This window comes from Heptranchias perlo, chromosome 29, assembly GCF_035084215.1.
Source record: "Heptranchias perlo isolate sHepPer1 chromosome 29, sHepPer1.hap1, whole genome shotgun sequence".
In the NCBI taxonomy this organism is placed as follows: Eukaryota; Metazoa; Chordata; class Chondrichthyes; order Hexanchiformes; family Hexanchidae; genus Heptranchias; species Heptranchias perlo.
Genome location: NC_090353.1, coordinates 24566048 through 24588082, shown reverse-complemented (window position 1 = coordinate 24588082; position 22035 = coordinate 24566048). Strand labels below are relative to the sequence as shown.

The following is a 22035-nucleotide window of genomic DNA, read 5'->3' as shown; positions in this document are numbered from 1 at the left end:
TACTTTATGCAGGAAAAATAATTACCTAGAATTGAAAGTTTGCTGTGTGTTACCAGCTCAAGTTAATGAACAACATTTCCAATACTCAGTTTTCAGCTATTGCTAGGTTATTTATATAGGCACATACAAGAACATTTTTCTAAAACTAGAGACAAATGCAAGACATTTTGATCTTTTGTGAAGCATCTATTGTTCAATCATTTTGTATTGGGTCTGAAAGCCCACGTATGTAGTTTAGGTGTAGTGTGGTGTAAGGAAAAGTTTTATTAACTTGAAGGTTGTTTTTATATGGGTGCTGTCAGAGCTACAGACTGCTTCCCAGTTTGAATTTTTTGCATCAAAAAGATTGACTTGGTCAACCAGTTCAACCTGCACATGGTCTGGAAAACAGGTCTTTAAACCAACTTTTCACCCAATGAAATGCCTTTTCAAAATGTTGCTCCCACCTCTGAAATGAATAGTAGGAGCCAGGAGACCGAAGAATGGGAACTGGGTTCATAGCCAACCCAGCCGATAGGGGATTGAAGTCTTCCCTGCCTGCTGGCTATAAGGACTTTAATACTAAATGAGTTTGGGAAATCTCAATCCAGTTCCTACCAGTCATGGATGTACAGCACAATACTTCCCCTAATTCAGCACTAATTGATCATCTCAATCAAGATGGCTGGTGTGAGAAATATGGGGGTGGAGTGGGGTAGGGGTGGGGGTTGGAATAATGTTCTGTTGGTAGAGCACTGCAGAGGGAGTTTTATTTTGCACGTTGCTATGCTGTGTCCAAAACTGACCTTGGATGTAGCAAGTGTTCTGTTCCCAGCACTAACATCACGCACTTTGAGCTCTTAAAAACACTGCTTTAAAAAAAAATCGGAACTACGGTTAGAATAGGTGGAAGAGAATAAAATTAATCAAGGTTTTTTTTGAGTTGGGGAGAAGAGACAACAGGAGGAAAAAATTAGAGTAAGCATGTAAAGTGATTTTACATTTTTTGTTTCTACATGTCTAATTATTTTAGGTAATTAATAGTTTAATTGAATATATCTGATGAGTGCCTATGTTAATGTAGTAATAATTATATCCGTGTCAGAGTGCGAGCTGAAAACAAGTAAAACCGGTTGGCTAGGAGATGGGAGTTTCCTTGAATCTGCTGTCTGTCTGATGATTAATTGTACTTTTCTTTTCTCTCTTACCTTTTTTGTAAAAAAAAAATTCAGTGCTGTTTATGATTTTCAGACTATTGGAATTTGTTCCATTGTGACATTTGATTACCTTGATACAGCATTTAGTTCAAGTAGTTGTGAAAAGTGGAATCAAACTGCTTAAGAAGCTACAGGCATTGTGTAATGAATGTGCTTAGAAAAACGAAACATAGCTGTCCAGAATCTAGAATATATACCTGAAAAATTATTTATTTTCCACCCAAAAGGTGCAGTTAGCACATTCCTTTTTGGATTTGTCTGAGGAGGAAAACACACCAGTGTCCATTCAGAGCATAAAAGTTTATTCTCTTTTCTGTGAAATTTGCTTTGCCAACATGAGCAATGGGTAGATAAGGGGGGAAAAAATAGACCCACCACAAAGGTGTTGTATTGCAGATGCTTCCTGTAATACTTTCTAATGATTGTTAATTCTATTCAAACTGCATTGCAAATATTGATTCATAATGCATAATGCTTATTGATTTGAACTAACCTGTACTTCCATTAAATGATATGATGTTGGACTGTTGTATAGTAGGAGGTCTTCAGGCTTTTTTTTAGAACATGTTGATTGCTCAATGTTTCCTTTTAAACTCCATTGCCTTTCCATTACCAGCACTGATCACAATGTTTCCTCCTTGATCTATCAGATTGTAATGGTCTGGCCTACTAACATCTTGCCTACTCATAAAAAGACTACAGCCATCAACCAAAAGGCAGTGGACTTGTCATGGGGAAAACTAAGTGGTTCTGGTGGCTTCCCATGAAACCATTTTCCTCATAGCCAGGGTGACCTCCAATCAAGAAGAACTTCTTCTTGGTACTTATTCCCTTACATTACGTGACCATGGTAACTATCCCTCCTCATCCTTCTCGACCTGTCTGCAGCCTTTGACACAGTTGACCGCACTATCCTCCTCCAACACCTCCTCTGTCGTCCATCTGGGTAGGACTGCTCTCACCTGGTTCCATTCTTATTTATCCAGCCGTAGCCACAGAATCATCTGCAATGGCTTCTCTTCCCGCTCCCGCACCGTTATCTCTGGAGCCTCCCAAGGATCTATCCGCTCCTATTTCTCATCTGCATGCTGCCCCTCGGTGACATCATCCGAAAACGCAATGTCAGATTCCACATATGTGTTGACTATAACCCAGCTACCTCTCCACCACCTCTCTCGACCCCCTCCGCTGTCTCTCGTTTGTCACACTGCTTGTCTGACATCCAATACTGGATGATCAACAATTTCCTCCAACTAAATATTGAGAAGACCGAAGCCATCGTCTTTGGTCCCCGCTGCAAACTCTGTTCCCAAGCCACCGATTCCATCCCTCTCCCTGGCCACTGAGGCTGAACCAGACCAAGGTTGAGTCGCAACCTTGGCTTCCGACTTGATCCTGAACATGCATCCACTCCATCAAGACTACCGACTTCCACCTCCGTAACATCTCCTGCTTCAGCTCATTTGCTGCTGAAACCCTCATCCATGCTTTGCTACCTATAGACTCGACTATTCCAATGCTCTCCTGACTGGCCTCCCATCTTCCACTCTCCATAAACTTGAGCTCGTCCAAAACTCGGGCGCCCATATCCTAACTTGCACCAAGTGTCATTCTCCCATCACCCCTCCGCTTGCTGACCTACATTGGGTCCCGGTCTGGGAATGTCTCGATTTTAAAATTCTCATCCTTATTTTCAAATCCCTCCATAGCCTCACCCCTCCCTATCTCTGTAACCTCCTCTCTCCCTACAACCCTCAGAGATCTCTGCGCTCCTCCAATTCTTGCCTGTTAAGCATCCTCGATTTTAATCGTTCCACCGTTGGTGGTCGTGTCTTCAGCTGCCTAGGCCCTAAGCTTGGGAATTCCCTCCCTAAACCTCTCTGCCTCTCTACCTCCCTCTCCTCCTTTTTAGACGCTTCTTAAACTCTACCTCTTTGACCAAGCTTTTGGTCACCTTTCCCAATACCCCTTATGTGGCTCGGTGTCAAATTTTGTTTGATAATGCTCCTGGGAAGCGCCTTGGGATGTTTTACTACGTTAAAGGTGCTGTATAAATGCAAGTTGTTCTTGATACCATATTCATGTTTTGCTCCAATGCTCACATTCCCAAGGCTGCTGCTGTATTACTAGAGTTTAGACCAGAATGATTTGCACTTTCTAACCATTTGGGTCTGCTGGTTACTGTTCCCCATCTCAGGCACTCGACGTCAGCATCAAACACTCCCACATCAGATTTAACACTGCCAGATGCAAAGTAAAGCACCCTACATCTGCCCCAGCAACGTGCTTCAGTCAGAAGAGCATCCCCTACTGCACCAGTGTGACCATTTTTTCCATTTCTCACACCAGCTATCCTGTGGTTTCTGAGCGACATTACCAATTAGTGCCAAATTAGGGGCAGTTTTGTGCAAAAGGGGCAATGAGACTGCCTAAACTCATTTCACATTGGTATCTTGAAGCCAGTAGATAAAGGAGAATTTCATAGCTAGTAGACAAAGCAGAATTTCATCTCCTCCTTGCTCTGGACTGGATTTGGACCCAAATCCCAAAGATGAAAATCCAGCATTCAACTCACTACACCACCCGACTGAACATCTTTCTTTTCAGACTGTTTGTTCACTATTGCTAAGAAAGATTTCAATGCCAGATTCCAATTGCTTTAAAGATGGCTTTCTGAAGAAATAATGAATGGAATTTGGTCTTATTACTTAATGTATCTATTGACTTTTTAATCTAGGCAAAACTTCCTAGGTTCTATGATTCAGCCTTTAAAAAAAATACTTCTAAAATATGTGAGCTATTGCACTGTTTATCTTAATTGTAAAATCTTGGCCAAGACCCTTGACCGTCCTGCTGACAAAGGTTCTACTCAAAACTGATTTCATCTCTCCTGGACATCTTTGTTAAGGCCAGGTTTGATTTAAATGTCCTTCGTCTGTTTTTAAATGTTGCAAAGTCTGCAGAAGGATCTTTTGATCCAGTATTTGACTGGGTGCAGTCCCTTTCTTATGTATTAAATGGTAGTTTAGGAGTGGGTTCTTTCTTAATTGGGTACGTTCACTATTCATGCCGTTTAGCATCAATGTTAAGGGATGAATCAATGTCCTTCTGACTCTGAAGTCCATATCCATCCAAAGCTTGAAGCATCTTTATGGTGTGATTGAAGTAGAGAATATCCTTTTGTGCCGAAGATTTATCCTCCGAGATCTGCCAGCCTCTTCCTTAACAGACATAGGTTATTGAGAATTTTGTTAAGTTAACTAGCTACTAAGCACTTTTGCGCTAGAGGCTTTCCCCGTTTCCCCTATACACAGTCCCAAGCAGCTTACCACTTTCCTCTTAACCAGATCCTCACGAGGGATAAAATATCTTGATATTCCAGTTTCAAAATATTTAGATAACCTTCCAGTGGGTAACTCACATTAGCTTCATTGCATCAAACTGATTTTCCAGGATGTTTAGGGGTGCCTTTTTATGTGGAAGGGCTAAAATAATCATGATAACAGCAATGCCCAAAGCCAACTATATTTTCTCAATTCTCCCTTTTTTCAATGTGAAAAGGTAGAACAGTAGAGCAATCATAGACCCTCAGCATTAATACTGGCCCTTGTAAAGTAGAGCTTTTCCTCACCAACTACATACCTTTCCCTCAGTAAAAAGTTCCCGCATGGCTTTGTGTATAGTAAGCACTGATGCATTCAGAAAGACAATGCCATCATCTGCTTAAAGAGCAGATTCCCCTGCCCCCTCCCCCCTTCAAGAGTATTATATGTTCTATCCTAACCTGCCATGCTTTTGTTAGCGATAGATAGATATTAATGCATTCAGAGATGGTGGAAGATTTAGTTGGAAATTCAGAAATGCTGCTCTTAAATTCACTCATAAGTTTGCTTTGCTGTCAGGACAATGCTTGTTTTATGCAAATGAGAAAAGCCATTCCACTACAATGTCTTTTGTAACTTTTCACAAATCTAAACTGGAAAACCTGCGAAAAAACTTAATGGAAAGATGGGAAAAGATATTAGTGCATGAATGCTTAGCACCAGTTCATTCAATTAAAGATTAGTAACTTAGTATTAGTCTGAGTAAATTTCAGTAGGGTAGATATCCAAGATAATGGGTTATGCCGGAGGTGTGAAGAAGAATTGTGTGCCCTGGCCCAAATGATTTGGGGCTGTGGGCTAATTCTGAAAACCCCCCGGCCCCTGAATCTATTGGCCTGTGATAGCTCGGCTGTAGCAAACTCAGTCACAGCCTCTTTTTAAAAATTATTTAAGGGGCAAAAAGACATCATTGACCAGTGGTGCAGATAAATGAAAGGAAAACTGGACTTGCATTTATATAGCGGTTCTCACAACTTCAAGACGTCCCAAAGTGTTTTACAGCCATATAAGTTCTTATAAAGTGTAGGCATTGTTGTAATGTAGGGAAATGCCACAGCCAGATTGCGCACAGTGCTCCAGAACTAGCTGCGCCTCTAGCCAAGCTGTTCCAGTACAGCTACAACACTGGCATCTACCCGACAATGTGGAAAATTGCCCAGGTATGTCCTGTCCACAAAAAGCAGGACAAATCCAATCCGGCCAATTACCGCCCCATCAGTCTACTCTCAATCACCAGCAAAGTGATGGAAGGTGTCGTCGACAGTGCTATCAAGCGGCACTTACTCACCAATAACCTGCTCACTGATGCTCAGTTTGGGTTCCGCCAGGACCACTCTGCTCCAGACCTCATTACAGCCTTGGTCCAAACATGGACACAAGAGCTGAATTCCAGAGGTGAGGTGAGAGTGACTGCCCTTGACATCAAGGCAGCATTTGACCGAGTGTGGCACCAAGGAGCCCTAGTAAAATTGAAGTCCATGGGAATCGGGGGAAAACTCTCCAGTGGCTGGAGTCATACCTAGCACAAAGGAAGATGGTAGTGGTTGTTGGAGGCCAATCATCTCAGCCCCAGGGCATTGCTGCAGGAGTTCCTCAGGGCAGTGTCCTCGGCCCAACCATCTTCAGCTGCTTCATCAATGACCTTCCCTCCATCATAAGGTCAGAAATGGGGATGTTCGCTGATGACTGCACAGTGTTCAGTTCCATTCGCAACCCCTCAGATAATGAAGCAGTCCGAGTCCGCATGCAGCAAGACCTGGACAACATCCAGGCTTGGGCTGATAAGTGGCAAGTAACATTCGCGCCAGAAAAGTGCCAGGCAATGACCATCTCCAACAAGAGAGAGTCTAACCACCTTCCCTTGACATTCAACGGCATTACCATCGCTGAATCCCCCACCATCAACATCCTGGGGGTCACCATTGACCAGAAACTGAACTGGACCAGCCATATAAATACTGTGGCTACGAGAGCAGGTCAGAGGCTGGGTATTCTGTGGCGAGTGACTCACCTCCTGACTCCCCAAAGCCTTTCCACCATCTACAAGGCACAAGTCAGGAGTGTGATGGAATACTCTCCACTTGCCTGGATGAGTGCAGCTGCAACAACACTCAAGAAGCTCGACGCCATCCAAGATAAAGCAGCCCGCTTGATTGGCACCCCATCCACCACCTTAAACATTCACTCCCTTCACCACCGCTGCACTGTGGCTGCAGTGTGCACCATCCACAGGATGCACTGCAGCAACTCGCCAAGGCTTCTTCGACAACACCTCCCAAACCCGCGACCTCTACCACCTAGAAGGACAAGGGCAGCAGGCGCATGGGAACAACACCACCTGCACGTTCTCCTCCAAGTCACACACCATCCCGACTTGGAAATATATCGCCGTTCCTTCATTGTCGCTGGGTCAAAATCCTGGAACTCCCTTCCTAACAGCACTGTGGGAGAACCGTCACCACACGGACTGCAGCGGTTCAAGAAGGCGGCTCACCACCACCTTCTCGAGGGCAATTAGGGATGGGCAATAAATGCTGGCCTCGCCAGCGACGCCCACATCCCGTGAACGAATAAAAAAAAAAGTAAGGTCTCACAAACAGCAATGAGATAAATGAACAGATAATTTGAGGGGGGTATGGGAACTGCCAGAAGTCGTGGTCCATGTGGGAACCAATGACATAGGAAGGAAAAAGGACGAGGTCTTGCACTTAGAGTTTCAAGAGCTAGGGAGGAAGTTAAAAAGCAGGACCTCAAAGGTGGTAATCTCTGGATTACTCCTTGTGCCACGCGCTAGTGAGTATAGGAATAGTACAATAAGACAGGTGAATGCGTGGCTGGAACAATGGTGCAGGAGGGAGGGCTTCAGATTCCTGGGGCATTGGGGCCAGTTCTGGGGCAGGAGGGATCTGTTCCAGATGGATGGTTTGCACCTCAACAAAACTGGGGCCAATGTCCTCATGCAGAAGTTAATTAGTGCTGTGGGGGAGGGTTTAAACTAATTTGGCAGGGGGATGGGCACCAGGATGAAATATTAGAGAAGGGAAACAGAGAACTGGGAGGGACAAGTAGTACTAGAATAAAGAATAGTTCAGAAATATGAGGGATCAGATAGGGAGCAAATGCGAGGCAGTCTAAGATGAGATTGGAGTGCATGTGTGTAAATGCACGTAGCGTGATAAATGCGGTTGGTGAGCGGCAGGCTCAAGTCGCCACATGGGACTATGATGTAGTGGCAATAACAGAGACCTGGCTCAAAGAAGGGGAGGATTGGGTGCTTAATATTCCTGGTATTTAGGAAAGATAGGGAAGGAATAAAAGGAGGGGGTGTGGCAGTATTGATCAAATAAACGATTATAGCACTGGAAAGGGATTATGTAGTTGAGGGGTCAAAGAATTTATTTGGTTGGAATTAAGGAACAATAGAGGAGTTATTCTACTGGGTGTACTATAGACCACCGAATGTTGGGAAGGAGATGGAAGAGTAAATTTGCAGGCAAATTACAGAAAAATGCAAGAACAATAGAGTAGTGATAATGGGGGACTTAAATGACCCCAATATGGACTGGGATAGTAGCAGTGTAAAGGGCAATGAGGGGGTGGAATTCCTGAAATGTGTTCGAGAACTTTCTGGAACAGTGTGTTTCCAGCTCAACCATGCTGGATCTAGTTCTGGGAAATGAAGTGGGATAGGTGGAGCATGTTTCAATGGGGGAGTATTTGGGGAACTGATCATAAAATCATTAGGTTTAGAATAGTTATGGAAAAGGACCAGGAACGATGAAATGTGAAAATGCTTAACTGGAGGAGGGCAAATTTCAGTGAGTTAAGAAGGGATCTTGCCCAGGTGGATTGGAATCAATAATTTGTAGGCAAAACAGTAATTGTACAATGTGAGGCCTTCAAAGAGGAGTTGGGTACAGAGTAGACACATCCCTACGAGGGGGAAAGGAAGGATATCCAAAGCTAGAGCTCCCTGGATGACTCAAGACATAGAGATTAAAATGAAACAGAAAGGAGGCTTATGATGAATGTGAGGTTCATAATACAGTAGAGAACCAGGCTGAATACAGAAAGTACAGAGGAGATCTAAAAAAGGGAATGAAAGGGGCAAAGAGAGACTGAGAATAGATTAGCAGCTAACATAAAAGGGAACCCAAAAGTCTTTTATAAAAAACATATAAATAGTAAAAGGGTAGTCAAAGGAAGGGTGGGACCGATTAGGGACAAAAAAGATCATCTTGCGGAGGCAGGAGGGCATGGCTGAGGCATCCATCCATCTTCACCAGAGAAGAGGATTGTGCCATTGTAGCAGTAAAGGAGGAGGCAGTAGCAATATTGGATAGGATAAAAATAGATAAAGAGGAGGTACTTAAAAGATTGGCAGTAACTCAAAGTAGAAAAGTCACCCGGTCCAGATTGGATGCATCCTTGGTTACTGAGGGAAGTAAGGAAGAGGCTGTTGCCATAATCTTCCAATCCCCCTTAGATATGGGGATGGTGCTGGAGGTTTGCAAATGTTACACCCCTGTTCAAAAAAGGGGACAGGAATAAACCTGGGAATTACAGGCCAGTCAGCGTTGGTGGGGGAAACTTTTAGAGACAATAATCTGGGACAAAATTAATCAGCACCTGGAAAAGTATGGGCTAATAAATTAAAGTCAGCACGAATTCGTTAAAGGAAAATTGTGTTTGACTAACTTGATTGAGTTCTTTGATGTAACGGAGAGGGTTGATGCAGGTAATGCGGTTGATGTGTATATGGACTTTCAAAGGACGTGATAAAGTACCACACAATAGATTCGTTAGCAAAATTAAAGCCCATGGGATGAAAGGGACAGTGGCAGCGTTGTTACAAAATTGGCAAGGGGGGAGAAAGCAGAGTAGTGGTGAACACTGTATACTTCCCTCCAGTCTGAAAAACAACCGATGTTCCCCAGGGGTCAGTATTAGGACTACTCTTTTTGACATATATTAATATCCTGGACTTGGGTACAGAGGGTATAATTTCAAAGTTTGCAGATGACATGAAACTCAAATGTAGTAAATAATGTGGAGGATAGTAACAGACTTCTGGAGGACATAGGTAGACAGGTGAAATGGGCAGACACATGGCAGATGAAATTTAATGCAGAGAAGTGTGAAGTGATGCATTTTGGTAGGAAGAATGAGGAAAGGCATTATAAACTAAATGGCACAATTTTAAAGGGGTTGCAGGAACAAAGAGACCTGAGGTTGCACATACTCAAATCTTTGACAGTGGCAGGACAAATTGAGAAGGCTGTTTAGAAAGCATATGGGGTCCTGGGCCTTATTAATAGATGGTAGCCATGATGTGGAGATGCCGGTGATGGACTGGGGTTGACAAATGTAAACAATCTTACAACACCAAGTTATAGTCCAACAATTTTGGACTATAACTTGGTGTTGTAAGATTGTTTACATTTATTAATAGAGGCATAGAATACAAAAGCAAGGAAGTTATGCTAAACTTTTATAAAACACTGGGCCCTCAGCTGGAGTATTGTGTTCAATTCTGGGCGCCACACTTTAGGAAGGATGTCAAAGCCTTAGAGAGGGTGCAGAAGAGATTTACTAGAATGGTGCCAGGAATGAGGGACTTCAGTTATGTGGAGATACTGGAGAAGCTGGGGCTGTTCTCCTTGGAACAGGGAAGTTTAAGGGGAGATTTGATAGAGGTGTTCAAAATCATGAATGGTTTTGACAGAAACTGTTCCCAGTGGTAGAAGGGGTCAGTAACCAGAGGGGACAGATTTAAGGCGATTGGTAAAAGAGCTAGAGGCGGCATGAGGAAACATTTTTTTACACAGCGAGTTGTAATGATCTGGAATGCACTGCCTGAAAGGGTGGTGGAAGCAGATTCAATAGTAACTTTCAAATGGGAATTGGATAAATACTTGAAGGGAAAAGATTTACAGGGCTATGAGGCAAGAGCAGGGAAATGGGACTAATTGGATAGTTCTTTCAAAGAGCCGGCACAGGCATGATGGGCTGACTGGTCGCCTCCTGTGCTGTACCTACTATGATACAGTGATAATCTGTTGTTGTGATGTTGGTTGAGGAATAAATATTGGCCAGGACACCGGAGAGAAATCCCCTGCTCTGTTTCGAATAGTGCCATGGGATCTTTTGCGTCCACCCGTACGAATGTTTCCGGTTTGTATACAGATCTTATGATTCAACTTAACTGCTCAAATTCAATGTTAAGAGTTCCATTTCTCTGTCCATGCTGAACATTGTATTAATGTTTTCACGCTTTTATGTTTTGGGGAAAAAAGCTTGATCAACAACAACTTGCATTTATACTTGACTTCAATGTAGTAAAATGTCCCAAGGCGCTTCACAGGAGTGCAATCAAACAGAATTTGACACTGAGCCACATAATTATTGGGGAAATATTGGGACAGGTGACCAAAAGCTTTGTCAAAGAGGTAAGTTTTAAGGAGTGTCTTAAAGGAGGAGAGAGAAGTGGAGAGATTGAGGGAGGGGACTCCAGAGTTCAGGGCCGAGACAGCTGAAGGCATGGCCACCAATGGTGGAGCGATTAAAATCGGGGATGCGCTTGAGGCCAGAATTGGAGGAGTGCAGAGATCTCGGAGGGTTGTAGGGCTGGAGGAGGTTACAGAGTTCGGGAGGGGCGAAGCCATGGAGGGATTTGAAAACGAGGATGAGAATTTTAAAATCGAGGTTTTGCCAATCCGGGAGCCAATGTATGTCAGTGAGCACGGGTGATGAGTGAACAGAACTTGGTGGGAATTAGGATTCGGACAGCGGAGTTTTGCATCATTGGAATAAAGACTTGCACATCGTTAGAATAATGCACTGAAATGTTATATTTGGGTCATGTAACTTACCCAGACTTTGTTTTTACACTTTATTTGAAGAAGCTAAATATTATAAGCAAACAGATTACAAGTTGAAGTGAGAAAACATGACCAACATTTAACAATTAACAGTACAGGGGGAAATGGTTTTAAACTTAATGTTTTCAAAATATTTTTTTATACAAGGAAATAAATTGTACGTTCGTTTTCACAGATAGTAGTGGTATATATTCTCAACACTCATATATTGACAAAGTGGTTGTGTAAGAATAGAGAAGGCTGGACTCACTCAGTAGGTCAGGCAGCACCTGAAACGTTAACCGTATGTTTCTCTCTGCACAGATGATGCCTGACCTGCTGAGTGTTTCCACAAGTATCTCTCTTTATTTCAGATTTCCAGCATCTGCAGTATTTTGCTTTTTGCGTTGTTGTATATATTTGTAGAGTAACTTGCTTGGGTCTCAAGGCAGCACAACCAGCCAGGTCACAGGCAGCACAGGAGCTATCTCACTTTTTCTATAGAATTTTAAAGCTTAAACCCATTTTCTTTGTTTGGGCGGGGGGAGGGCCAGCAAAGGACAGGACATACAGCAGTTCTAGAACTGCTGTATGTCCAATTTAAGTAGATGTACAATTTAAAACTACTACATGCATTCAGCCTTCCCATACCAATAGAATAGGTTGCTTTTACCTCAGCCAAAAAATCTCCAAGTGATACTTTTTTTTTTAAAAGTTTGTATCACACCACCGTGCTGCCCATTTGACCAAACCTCCTCTTTTTCCCCACCTTTCCATTTTGCTTAAGGACTTTAGATTTTTTTTTTCTCCTGTTTTCAGCAGTCTGCAAAATTTAGAAAACTTTTATTTTTTGTTTATATTGATCTTGACTGGGAAAGACCATTGTAAATGGTTCTAGGAATCATTGTACAACAGTCTTTTTGAAACATTATTACCTTTTTAAAAAGTTTTGTGAAGTTTTACTTTCATTTAGTTCCCAGTGCCACCTAGCTAGTCAGTGACAAGTGCAAAACCTCCCTTTTGGGACAGAATGGGTGAGCTTTCCTGCACATTTAATTCTGATACACAAGGAAGAGGAAGGTGTTCCTGTTTGTAAATTTGTATCAAAAGTTAATTCTTTCTAGTGATTGGTATCCATGCACCCATTGACGCTCACACCCATTTACACTGTCTTACAGTATTGCTAAAATGAAGCCTTCTACAAATTCATTAAAAGAGCTTAATGTTCCCTGACATGTTATCTGGGAGGCAAGGTAGTTCAAACTTGGCTCTAACTATAGAGGGACCGTGGAATTCCAGTTCCAGTTAGGAGTGCGCCTCTGACTGTAGGTTTAAACAGGGATTCAAGTCGAAGGGAGCATTCTCAGACTTATCTGCTGAGAAGTATTCCGCAATGACTCGCATGGCTGGTGTGAAAATCTTGGAATCCTCTGGGACTCTGAATTTCCTTCAGCATTAGATATGAAGTTGTCCATCCTTGGAATTCTGTAACTGGTTCTGATACTGTCCAAAATTGGTTCCAAGCAAGCAACCAAAATGTCTTCGACTGATGCTTGGGTGTTTTTCTCACTACTTTCAGTGTCATCTGAACCAATCTGCCTTGGGCTGAATATCCATCTCAATGCGCAACATAATAAAGTAGGCTGCTAAGCTTCCAATCTACATTTGCCACATTCAAGAGTGAGTAAGTAAGCTTTTGACTGAGACTCCTTTTTTCACCCCCACCCGCTGAGACTTTATGAAGGAATCCAATGCTGCAATTTTGAGAATAGAGAGCTTCTCACAGCTTATGACCTCTTCAGCTATGGCACGCATCCAGAGAGCACTGGCCTCGGCAGTAGCATCAATGTAAACCAGAAATGCTTCACCATCACCTGAAGTAGGTACTGTAGGAAAGCCAACTCATGGATTTAGTTTACTGATAATTCAAAGTTCTTTGGGCTGAAAAAAATTGAATTATCCAATAGTTTGAATTAATCAATGTAAATAACACAGCAAAGTGGGAATTTAGTGACAGAAATGAATTATGAGATCATTTGAATTGAGCAGCTTTGAATTATGAGATGTAGATTGTACCCTGAGAGTGTTGGAGCACTAATGCTCAAAAATGTGGAGTGGAAACAGAGATAGTTTCAATCCCATCTGCACTCTAATCCATGCCAAGTAAGAAGGCGTCCATCGGCACCTGTGACATTTTCCCACAAGCGAAAGGAAAATAGGAAAAGGAACATTGTGCATGTTGGTGCCAGTTACCAAAGGGGAGGAATTGGTGGTGATCTTGGAGCAGACCATTTCTACCTGTCTTGTCAGTAAAGCGAGGCTGATTGATGGAAAACACATGAAAAGTGATAAATCTTTTAAGATTTTAAACTGCAAGCATTCACAAAGTTTAAAAATACCATCTCCCAAATATTGGAATGTGCAGTATGTTGCAAGTTGATCTGCTGTTTAGTGGTATCACTTCATCCCTCGATTATCGTAAATTCTCCCATAATATTCCTGTATAACAAGGAATAGAAAAGATTTGTTTTGTCCTCTCACTCACTAACATTGAGACTTCAATTTTTTGCTATCAGCACAAAAACAGAATTGCAAAAATGTGTTCATTATTTTATTTGTTTTATTTTGTAGGTCTACACCAAAGAAGGAAGTTGGAGGAATTCAGCTGTTCCATCTCAATTTTCGATTTAACTTGAGGATGTGTTGTCTCTTAAACAATGTACAAAAGAAAACAAAAATGGAAGATTTGTCGAGACCTTTGGTGGTGCTAAACTTGTAGTAGCCCATTGTTTTAACCGTGATGATATTCTAAAATTCCAATTTGTGGGTTTGCATGGCAAAGTAACCGTGGAGAAGCCAGGCTATCACAAACTTATGGATTTTGATAAGAGAGGAGGGAGGGGTGAAGCGGAAGAAACAAAAAGAATGTCAAAATCTGGTGGGCGGGGAACCAACTGTGGCCGGAGTACGGGGACCAGCTCTGGAGTCTTAATGGTGGGTCCCAACTTCCGAGTGGGGAAGAAGATTGGATGTGGGAATTTTGGAGAGCTTCGTCTAGGTAAGAGTCACAAAATTGCTGATTCCCTTTTTTTACACTTTTTTTATTTTCAGGAATGAATGAGTTTGATTTGATTGATTGACTCTTATAAACTGGATGTCCAGCTATAGTCTTACATAGAACTAGTACTTGGTCTGTTTACCAAGTTGTGGTGTGGGGGTGGTGACAAATGCAAAGTTACTTGTACATCTAGAATATACATAATCCTTTCCAGTTCTGGTGTTCTCTTGAACCTGGCAGTGTACAGATTTTCACTTAGTTTTAATTTTGTATATTTTTTGTGAAGACAGCTGTCCCCTAGTAAACCTACAGACTTAATTGAGCACTGACTATAGATCGTAAATTCGCTGTAAAAGTGATGTTTTGTGTTTTTGTCCTGACTCCCCTGCTGCTCACTTCAGCTCCCTTGAATCACTATTGGCCTCCTGTGGCTAAAAGCATCTAATGTCCTATGATATGCACCCCCATTTCACTATATTTATCTACTGTCTGCATCACTCTATTCACCCTAATATATCTCTAGAATTTTAACTTTCTGTCAAACACAATTGAGTGCATTCACTCTTATACCTCCTTTTCTGAAATCACCTTTCTTGGTGACTTCGCCATCAACAGTGGATCCATTCTCTTGTACTAATCAGGTCAGCACTGATGCTGAGCCCTTCAAAGGACCTTGAATAAGTTGTTAGCCATTCTACCTGTATGGTTCCTCTTAACCTCCTCTTTTCTTATGAAAAAAGCCCCAAATTCTCTAATCCTTCCTCATAACAAAAGCGTCTCATCACTGTTATCATACTAAATCTCTTCTGTAAATTGACAGCCATTCAGCACAGTTCGAATGTGGGCCCGCTATGTGGGTTACTTGCCAATGCTTTCACAGAAAAAATGTTGAGCAGAATTATGAATTAAGTATCTCACATTTACTAAATGTTTGAAGCCAGTTGCAAATATCTATTGAACATGCAGCTTGAGAGGTATTATGGCATGTGGTATAGTTCCTACTCAACAGACAGGTCTTTTTCTTCTCTTCTCATCCCTCCTCCCTTTTTAAAATCCATTGTGGGAGAACTATTCAAAGTATTTGAATAGACTTCAAGGATATAGACAGGCTGGTGGCATGGGCGGACACATGGCAGATGAAATTTAACGCAGAAAAATGCGAAGTGATACATTTCAGTAGGAAGAACAAGGAGAGGCAATATAAACTAGAGGGCACAATTCTAAAAGGAGTACAGGAACAGAGAGACTTGGGGGTGTATATGCACAAATCGTTGAAGGTGGCAGGGCAGGTTGAGAAAGCCGTTTTTAAAAAAAAAGCATACGGGATCTTGGGCTTTATAAATAGAGGCATAGAGTACAAAAGCAAGGAACTCGTGATGAACCTTTTATAAAACACTGGTTCGACCGCAGTTGGAGTATTGTGTCCAGTTCTAGGCACCGCACTTTAGGAAAGGTGTGAAGGCCTTAGAGAGGGTGCAGAATAGATTTACTAGAATAATTCCGGGGATGAGGGACTTCAGTTATGCTACTAGAGAAGCTGGGGTTGTTCTCCTTGGAACAGAGAAGGCTGCGAGGAGATTTGATAGATATATTCAAAATCATGAAGGGTGTAGATAGAGAGAAACTGTTCCCACTGGCAGAAGGGTCAGGAACCAGAGGGCATAGATTGGCAAAAGAACCAAAGGTGACATAAGGGAAAATATTTTATACAGCGAATGGTTAGGATCTGAATGCACTGCCTGAGGGGATGGTGGAGGCAGATTCAATCATGGCCTTCAAAAGGGAACTGGATAAGTACTTGAAAGGAACAAATTTGCAGCACCACGGGAATAGGGCGGGGGCGTGGGACTGGCTGGATTGCTCTTGCATAGAACCGGCGCGGACTCGATGGGCCGAATGGCCTTCCATGCTGCAACCTTTCTATGATTCTATGATTTGAATGAAAATATGGATTATTTGCCAAAGTTGGAGCAGTTATCCCCTCCACTCTTCAGCAGCAACTTCACTACACTCTCATAGAATTTGAACTGAATTAAGAAATAGATTCTATAGTTTTGTATAATGTAAATACCATATGTGAAATAATTGAACACAGTTTGTTCTGCAGAGGGCCAGACAACTTTTTTTAAGTCTTTTTTTTAGTATATCCTTTCAAGAGAAAAACAGTTAAGTCTGAACCCCACAATCTTTTGCAAACAAGGATGAAAAGTGATTCCTTAATTAATGCCAAGAATGCTATAATTTGGCTTCTGATCAAAAATAGTATAACATAGATGATGTATATATGGTATGGGAAGTACTTTGTATTGCTTGATTAAATAATATATATTATGAAGTAAAATATTTTACTTTTTTTGATAGAAATGTTTAACTGTATAAGAGAGATAGATTTTAAAAATCTCAACACAAAAGGTCATGATCTACTATTAAATGGACTGATGTCCACAGACTTCACATGGAATTTGCTGGCATCGGTATTGTCACCAGAATGTCTGTAGAGTACAATTATGTGAGTATTGTTGTACTGTATTCACCTGAATTGTAAAACACCCAGATGTGCAATTGTAGATGTTGTCTTTCCAAATTTGGGTTCCATGGAGAGGGCATTTTAAGCAATGTGAAGGACTGAATGATGCTGGTGGTAAGTGATGGGAGCCACTTGAGAAGAATTAAAAGAAGTAAATATGTTTGCACTAAAGTGTGATTTGTTAATGCATGCTGGTGCCAATAAGTCTTAATAAAACTATTACAGATCTGTACTATGGCATAGTACGTTGAAGATACATTCATGGAAGAATGAGAGCTATTATTGTTTGTCAAATTAGGTATGATTTTTGCAGCTGTATTCCTCCTCCTGCATTCACCGAGTTAACCTAATGTCCACCAGTACCTTTCTGAAGTATCAACACACTGCACAGTACAAAGACGTTTTTAGATCTTGTACTTGTATTTCTTTCAATTTAGTATGCAGTATTCGTTGTTCACAGTGCATTCTCCTCTACATTGGGGAGACCAAACACAGATTGGGTGATCGCTTTGCTGAACACCTCCGCTTAGTCTGCAAGTGTGACCCTGACCTGGTTGCTTGTCACTCTGACCCCTGTCCTCGGCCTCTTGCACTGTTTCAATGAAGCTCAATGTAAGCTCGAGGAACAGCACTTCATCTTTCGATTAGGCACTTTACAACCTTCTGGACTCAACATTGATTTCATTAACTTCAGATCATAACCATTGCTCCCATTTTTTTTGAACAACGGGTGCTGGTAATGATTCTGCTGTTGCCATTTACAGCTCCTCTAGACCCATCTTTTGTTTCTTCAATTGTCCCATTACCACCCTCCTTGCCTTGCACCATCATCCTTTTTGTCATTTATTCACTTCTGTCCTCCACCCTTTCAGAGACCTTCACTTTTGTTCTTTCCGAGCCCCCCCCCCCACTTCCCTGGCTCTGTACTTGCTTAAAAACTGTTTAATCTTCAACTTCTCCCATTTCTGACGAAGGGTCATCGACCTGAAACATTAACTCTGTTTCTTTGTCCACAGATGCTGCCTGACTTGAGTGTTTCCAGCATTTTCTGTTCTTCTTTCAGATTTCCAGCAACCGAAGCATTTTGCTTTTGATATTTTTAGATCTTCTGGTTGCACAGAAGTGTTAGTGAGGGATCACTTTGGGACCAGTGATCATAATTCCATTAGTTTTAAGATAGCTATGGAGAATGATCGGTCTGGCCCAAAAGTTAAAATTCTAAATTGGGGAAAGGCCAATTTTGATGGTATTAGACAGGAACTTTCAGAAGTTGATTGGGAGAGTCTGTTGGCAGGCAAAGGGACGTCTGGTAAGTGGGAGGCCTTCAAAAGTGTGTTAACCAGGGTTCAGGGTAAGCACATTCCTTATAAAGTTAAGGGCAAGGCTGGTAGAAGTAGGGAACCTTGGATGACTCGGGAGATTGAGGCCCTAGTCAAAAAGAAGAAGGAGGCATATGACATGCATAGACAGCTGGGATCAAGTGGATCCCTTGAAGAGTATAGAGATTGCCGGAGTAGAGTTAAGAGAGAAATCAGGAGGGCAAAAAGGGGACATGAGATTGCTTTGGTAGATAAGGCAAAGCAGAATCCAAAGAGCTTCTATGATTCTATAAGTGCAGGCAATTGGGACTAGCTTAGTGGTATAAACTGGGCGACATGGACATGTTGGGCCGAAGGGCCTGTTTCCATGTTGTAACTTCTATGATTCTATGAAATACATAAGGGGCAAAAGAGTAACTAGGGAGAGAGTAGGGCATCTTAATGATCAACAAGGTCATCTTGTGGCGGAACCACAAGAGATGGGTGAGATCCTAAATGAATATTTCGCATCGGTATTTACGGTTGAGAAAGGCATGGATGTTAGGGAACTTGGGGAAATAAATAGTGATGTTTTGAGGAGTGTACATATTACAGAGAGGGAGGTGCTGGAAGTCTTAACGCGCATCAAGGTAGATAAATCACTGGGACCTGATGAAATGTATCCCAGGACGTTATGGGAGGTTAGGGAGGAAATTGCGGGTCCCCTAGCAGAGATATTTGAATCATCGACAGCTACAGGTGAGGTGCCTGAAGATTGGAGGGTAGCAAATGTTGTGCCTTTGTTTAAGAAGGGCGGCAGGGAAAAGCCTGGGAACTACAGACCGGTGAGCCTGACATCTGTAGTGGGTAAGTTGTTAGAGGGTATTCTGAGAGACAGGATATACGGGCATTTGGAGAGGCAGGGACTGATTAGGAACAGTTAGCATGGTTTTGTGAGAGGAAAATCATGTCTCACGAATTTGATTGAGTTTTTTGAAGGGGTAACCAAAAAGATAGATGAGGGCTGTGCAGTGGACGTGGTCTACATGGACTTTAGCAAAGCCTTTGACAAGGTACCGCATGGTAGGTTGTTACATAAGGTTAGATCTCACGGGATCCAAGGTGAGGTAGCCAATTGGATACAAAATTGGATTGACGGCAGAAGACACAGGGTGGTTGTAGAGGGTTGTTTTTCAAACTGGAGGCCCGTGACCAGCGGTGTGCCTCAGGGATCGGTGCTGGGTCCGCTGTTGTTTGTTATTTATATTAATGATTTGGATGAGAATTTAGGAGGCATGGTTAGTAAGTTTGCAGATGACACCAAGATTGGTGGCATTGTGGACAGTGAAGAAGGTTATCTAGGATTGCAACGGGATCTTGATAAATTGGGCCAGTGGGCCAATGAATGGCAGATGGAGTTTAATTTAGATAAATGTGAGGTGATGTATTTTGGTAGATCGAATCGGGCCAGGACCTACTCCGTTAATGGTAGGGCGTTGGGGAGAGTTATAGAGCAAAGAGATCTAGGAGTACAGGTTCATAGCTCCTTGAAAGTGGAGTGACAGGTGGATAGGGTGGTGAAGAAGGCATTCAGCATGCTTGGTTTCATTGGTCAGAATATTGAATACAGGAGTTGGGATGTCTTGTTGAAGTTGTACAAGACATTAGTAAGGCCACACTTGCAATACTGTGTACAGTTCTGGTCACCCTATTATAGAAAGGATATTATTAAACTAGAAAGAGTGCAGAAAAGATTTACTAGGATGCTACCGGGACTTGATGGTTTGACTTATAGGGAGAGGTTGGATAGACTGAGACTTTTTTCCCTGGAGAGTAGGAGGTTTAGGGGTGATCTTATAGAAGTCTATAAAATAATGAGGGGCAAAGATAAGGTAGATAGTCAAAATCTTTTCCCAAAGGTAGGGGAGTCTATAACGAGGGGGCATAGATTTAAGGTGAGAGGGGAGAGATACAAAAGGGTCCAGAGGTGCAATTTTTTCACTCAAAGGGTGGTGAGTGTCTGGAACGAGCTGCCAGAGGCAGTAGTGGAGGCGGGTGCAATTTTGTCTTTTAAAAAGCATTTGGACAGTTACATGGGTAAGATGGGTATAGAGGGATATGGGCCAAATGCAGGCAACTGGGACTAGATTAGTGGTATAAACTGGGCGACATGGACATGTTGAGCCAAAGGGCCTGTTTCCATGTTGTAAACTTCTATGACTCTATTTTTCTTTTTTTTTTCCAAATAATCCCAAAATTGAGCCTTGGACATTGGGAAAGCGAAAGTTCTGCCAGACACTTAATAGTTGTGTCCAAAACCAAACTCTGAAATGGGCTCAGTATATCAATGTAAACATTTTAGTTAAATGTCAGGCTTCAACTAAGTTCCCTGTGTTTAAATTTTGCATTTTTAAAAACAAAACTGCTCCTAAGCCTTGGCAATGCTGTGAGGTGACTGACGACTGCCTCGCTCCCTCTTTACTCAGCTATGCAACATAGCTAAAATCAGAAGCCTTGCTGAATTGCAGATTGAACCTCCATTCGGTGGAACTGGATGTTTGTGCTCTAACGCACAATCCCACTGCCCCTGATGTCTTTATGATGCTAAAGCTTGTTTTCATCATGCAACATGTTTTCATCACCTAAAATGAGGGGAAATGGTAGTATTTGACTAAAGCTACTGTATCTTTGTTAAGACTAAAATTGTCATCAAGTTTCTTGTGCATTCCACTCCTGATAATCTAAAGTCTTTTTTTGCACTAAATTTTTTTTATTATCCAGAACTTTGAATTAAGCAATATAAATAACTGAGAAAAGTCAGAAGTTAGTGCTTAAAAAAAAACATAATTCAAACTTGCTTAATTCAGATTAAGAGTAGAGTGTAAAGACTAAAACTAAAATTCAAGACAAAGAGGCAAGACTAAATTAAAATTATTTCTAGGATTAAATAGTGGTCAGCAGAGCAGAAACTTTGGAACAAATGTTGGAAATTGAAAAAGACAAAGTTTTAATTTTCATTCAAGTACCAGTTTATTATTTCTCAACATTCCTTGTGTCCTTTTGAGCTATGTGAAGAGTGAAGCAATCTAATAATTTTTGTAACACAAATCTCAATTCCTGTAAAGACTAAACAAAAATATGGGAAGTAAAACTATATTTACCATTGTTCTCCCAAGCTGAAAACTAAAATATTACCAACACTTGGGAACAGTAGACGGGACTAAAATTAGAACTTTTTTCGTGAAGACTGTGAACTTCTCCCTCATTTTTAAAAAATTTAATGAGATTAAGACTGACATTTCAAGAACGAAGAGATTTTTCAATTTAAAAAAAATTACATATATTGTGGTTTGAATTCGGACAATACCCTAGCAGACGTTTTTTTTGCATTGTTGATTCCTCATTTTTGAGTTTCATTCCATCAGCTTGTATTCCTACAGTATTGAGAGATCTTATCAAGTCAAATGAGAGCATTTTCATCAGCTATTTTTGTATGTATATAATTCCATCTGGAAACGTAAAATACAACAAACACTAAAATGAAAGATTATGTGCTGAATGTGGATTTTAAAGAGCCTGCATGGAATAAAATTGTTGTGTGGAAATTACTGTAATTACAAAGTATATTCTGTTCCGTATGCTTTATCTTAAAGTGTAAAATATTTACTTGTTTCCTATATGATCTCGACAGCAGCTCCTCAGAAATTCAAATC

General features: G+C 41.6%; 1 protein-coding gene across 5 annotated transcripts in view; it reads left to right on the top strand.

Annotated features, from left to right (window-relative positions):
* LOC137299516 (casein kinase I) overlaps positions 1 to 22035 on the top strand; it is a 120553-nt gene that overhangs the window by 38185 nt on the left and 60333 nt on the right. For 4 of the 5 annotated variants that reach the window (XM_067968319.1, XM_067968315.1, XM_067968320.1 and 1 more), the window contains exon 2: positions 14071 to 14497. In XM_067968319.1, coding sequence (XP_067824420.1) covers positions 14314 to 14497 — 184 coding nt within the window. In that variant the 5' untranslated portion in view covers positions 14071 to 14313. Of the gene's footprint in view, positions 1 to 13018; positions 13124 to 14070; positions 14498 to 22035 lie in introns of all 5 variants that reach the window. The other variant, XM_067968316.1, reaches the window with a different exon arrangement.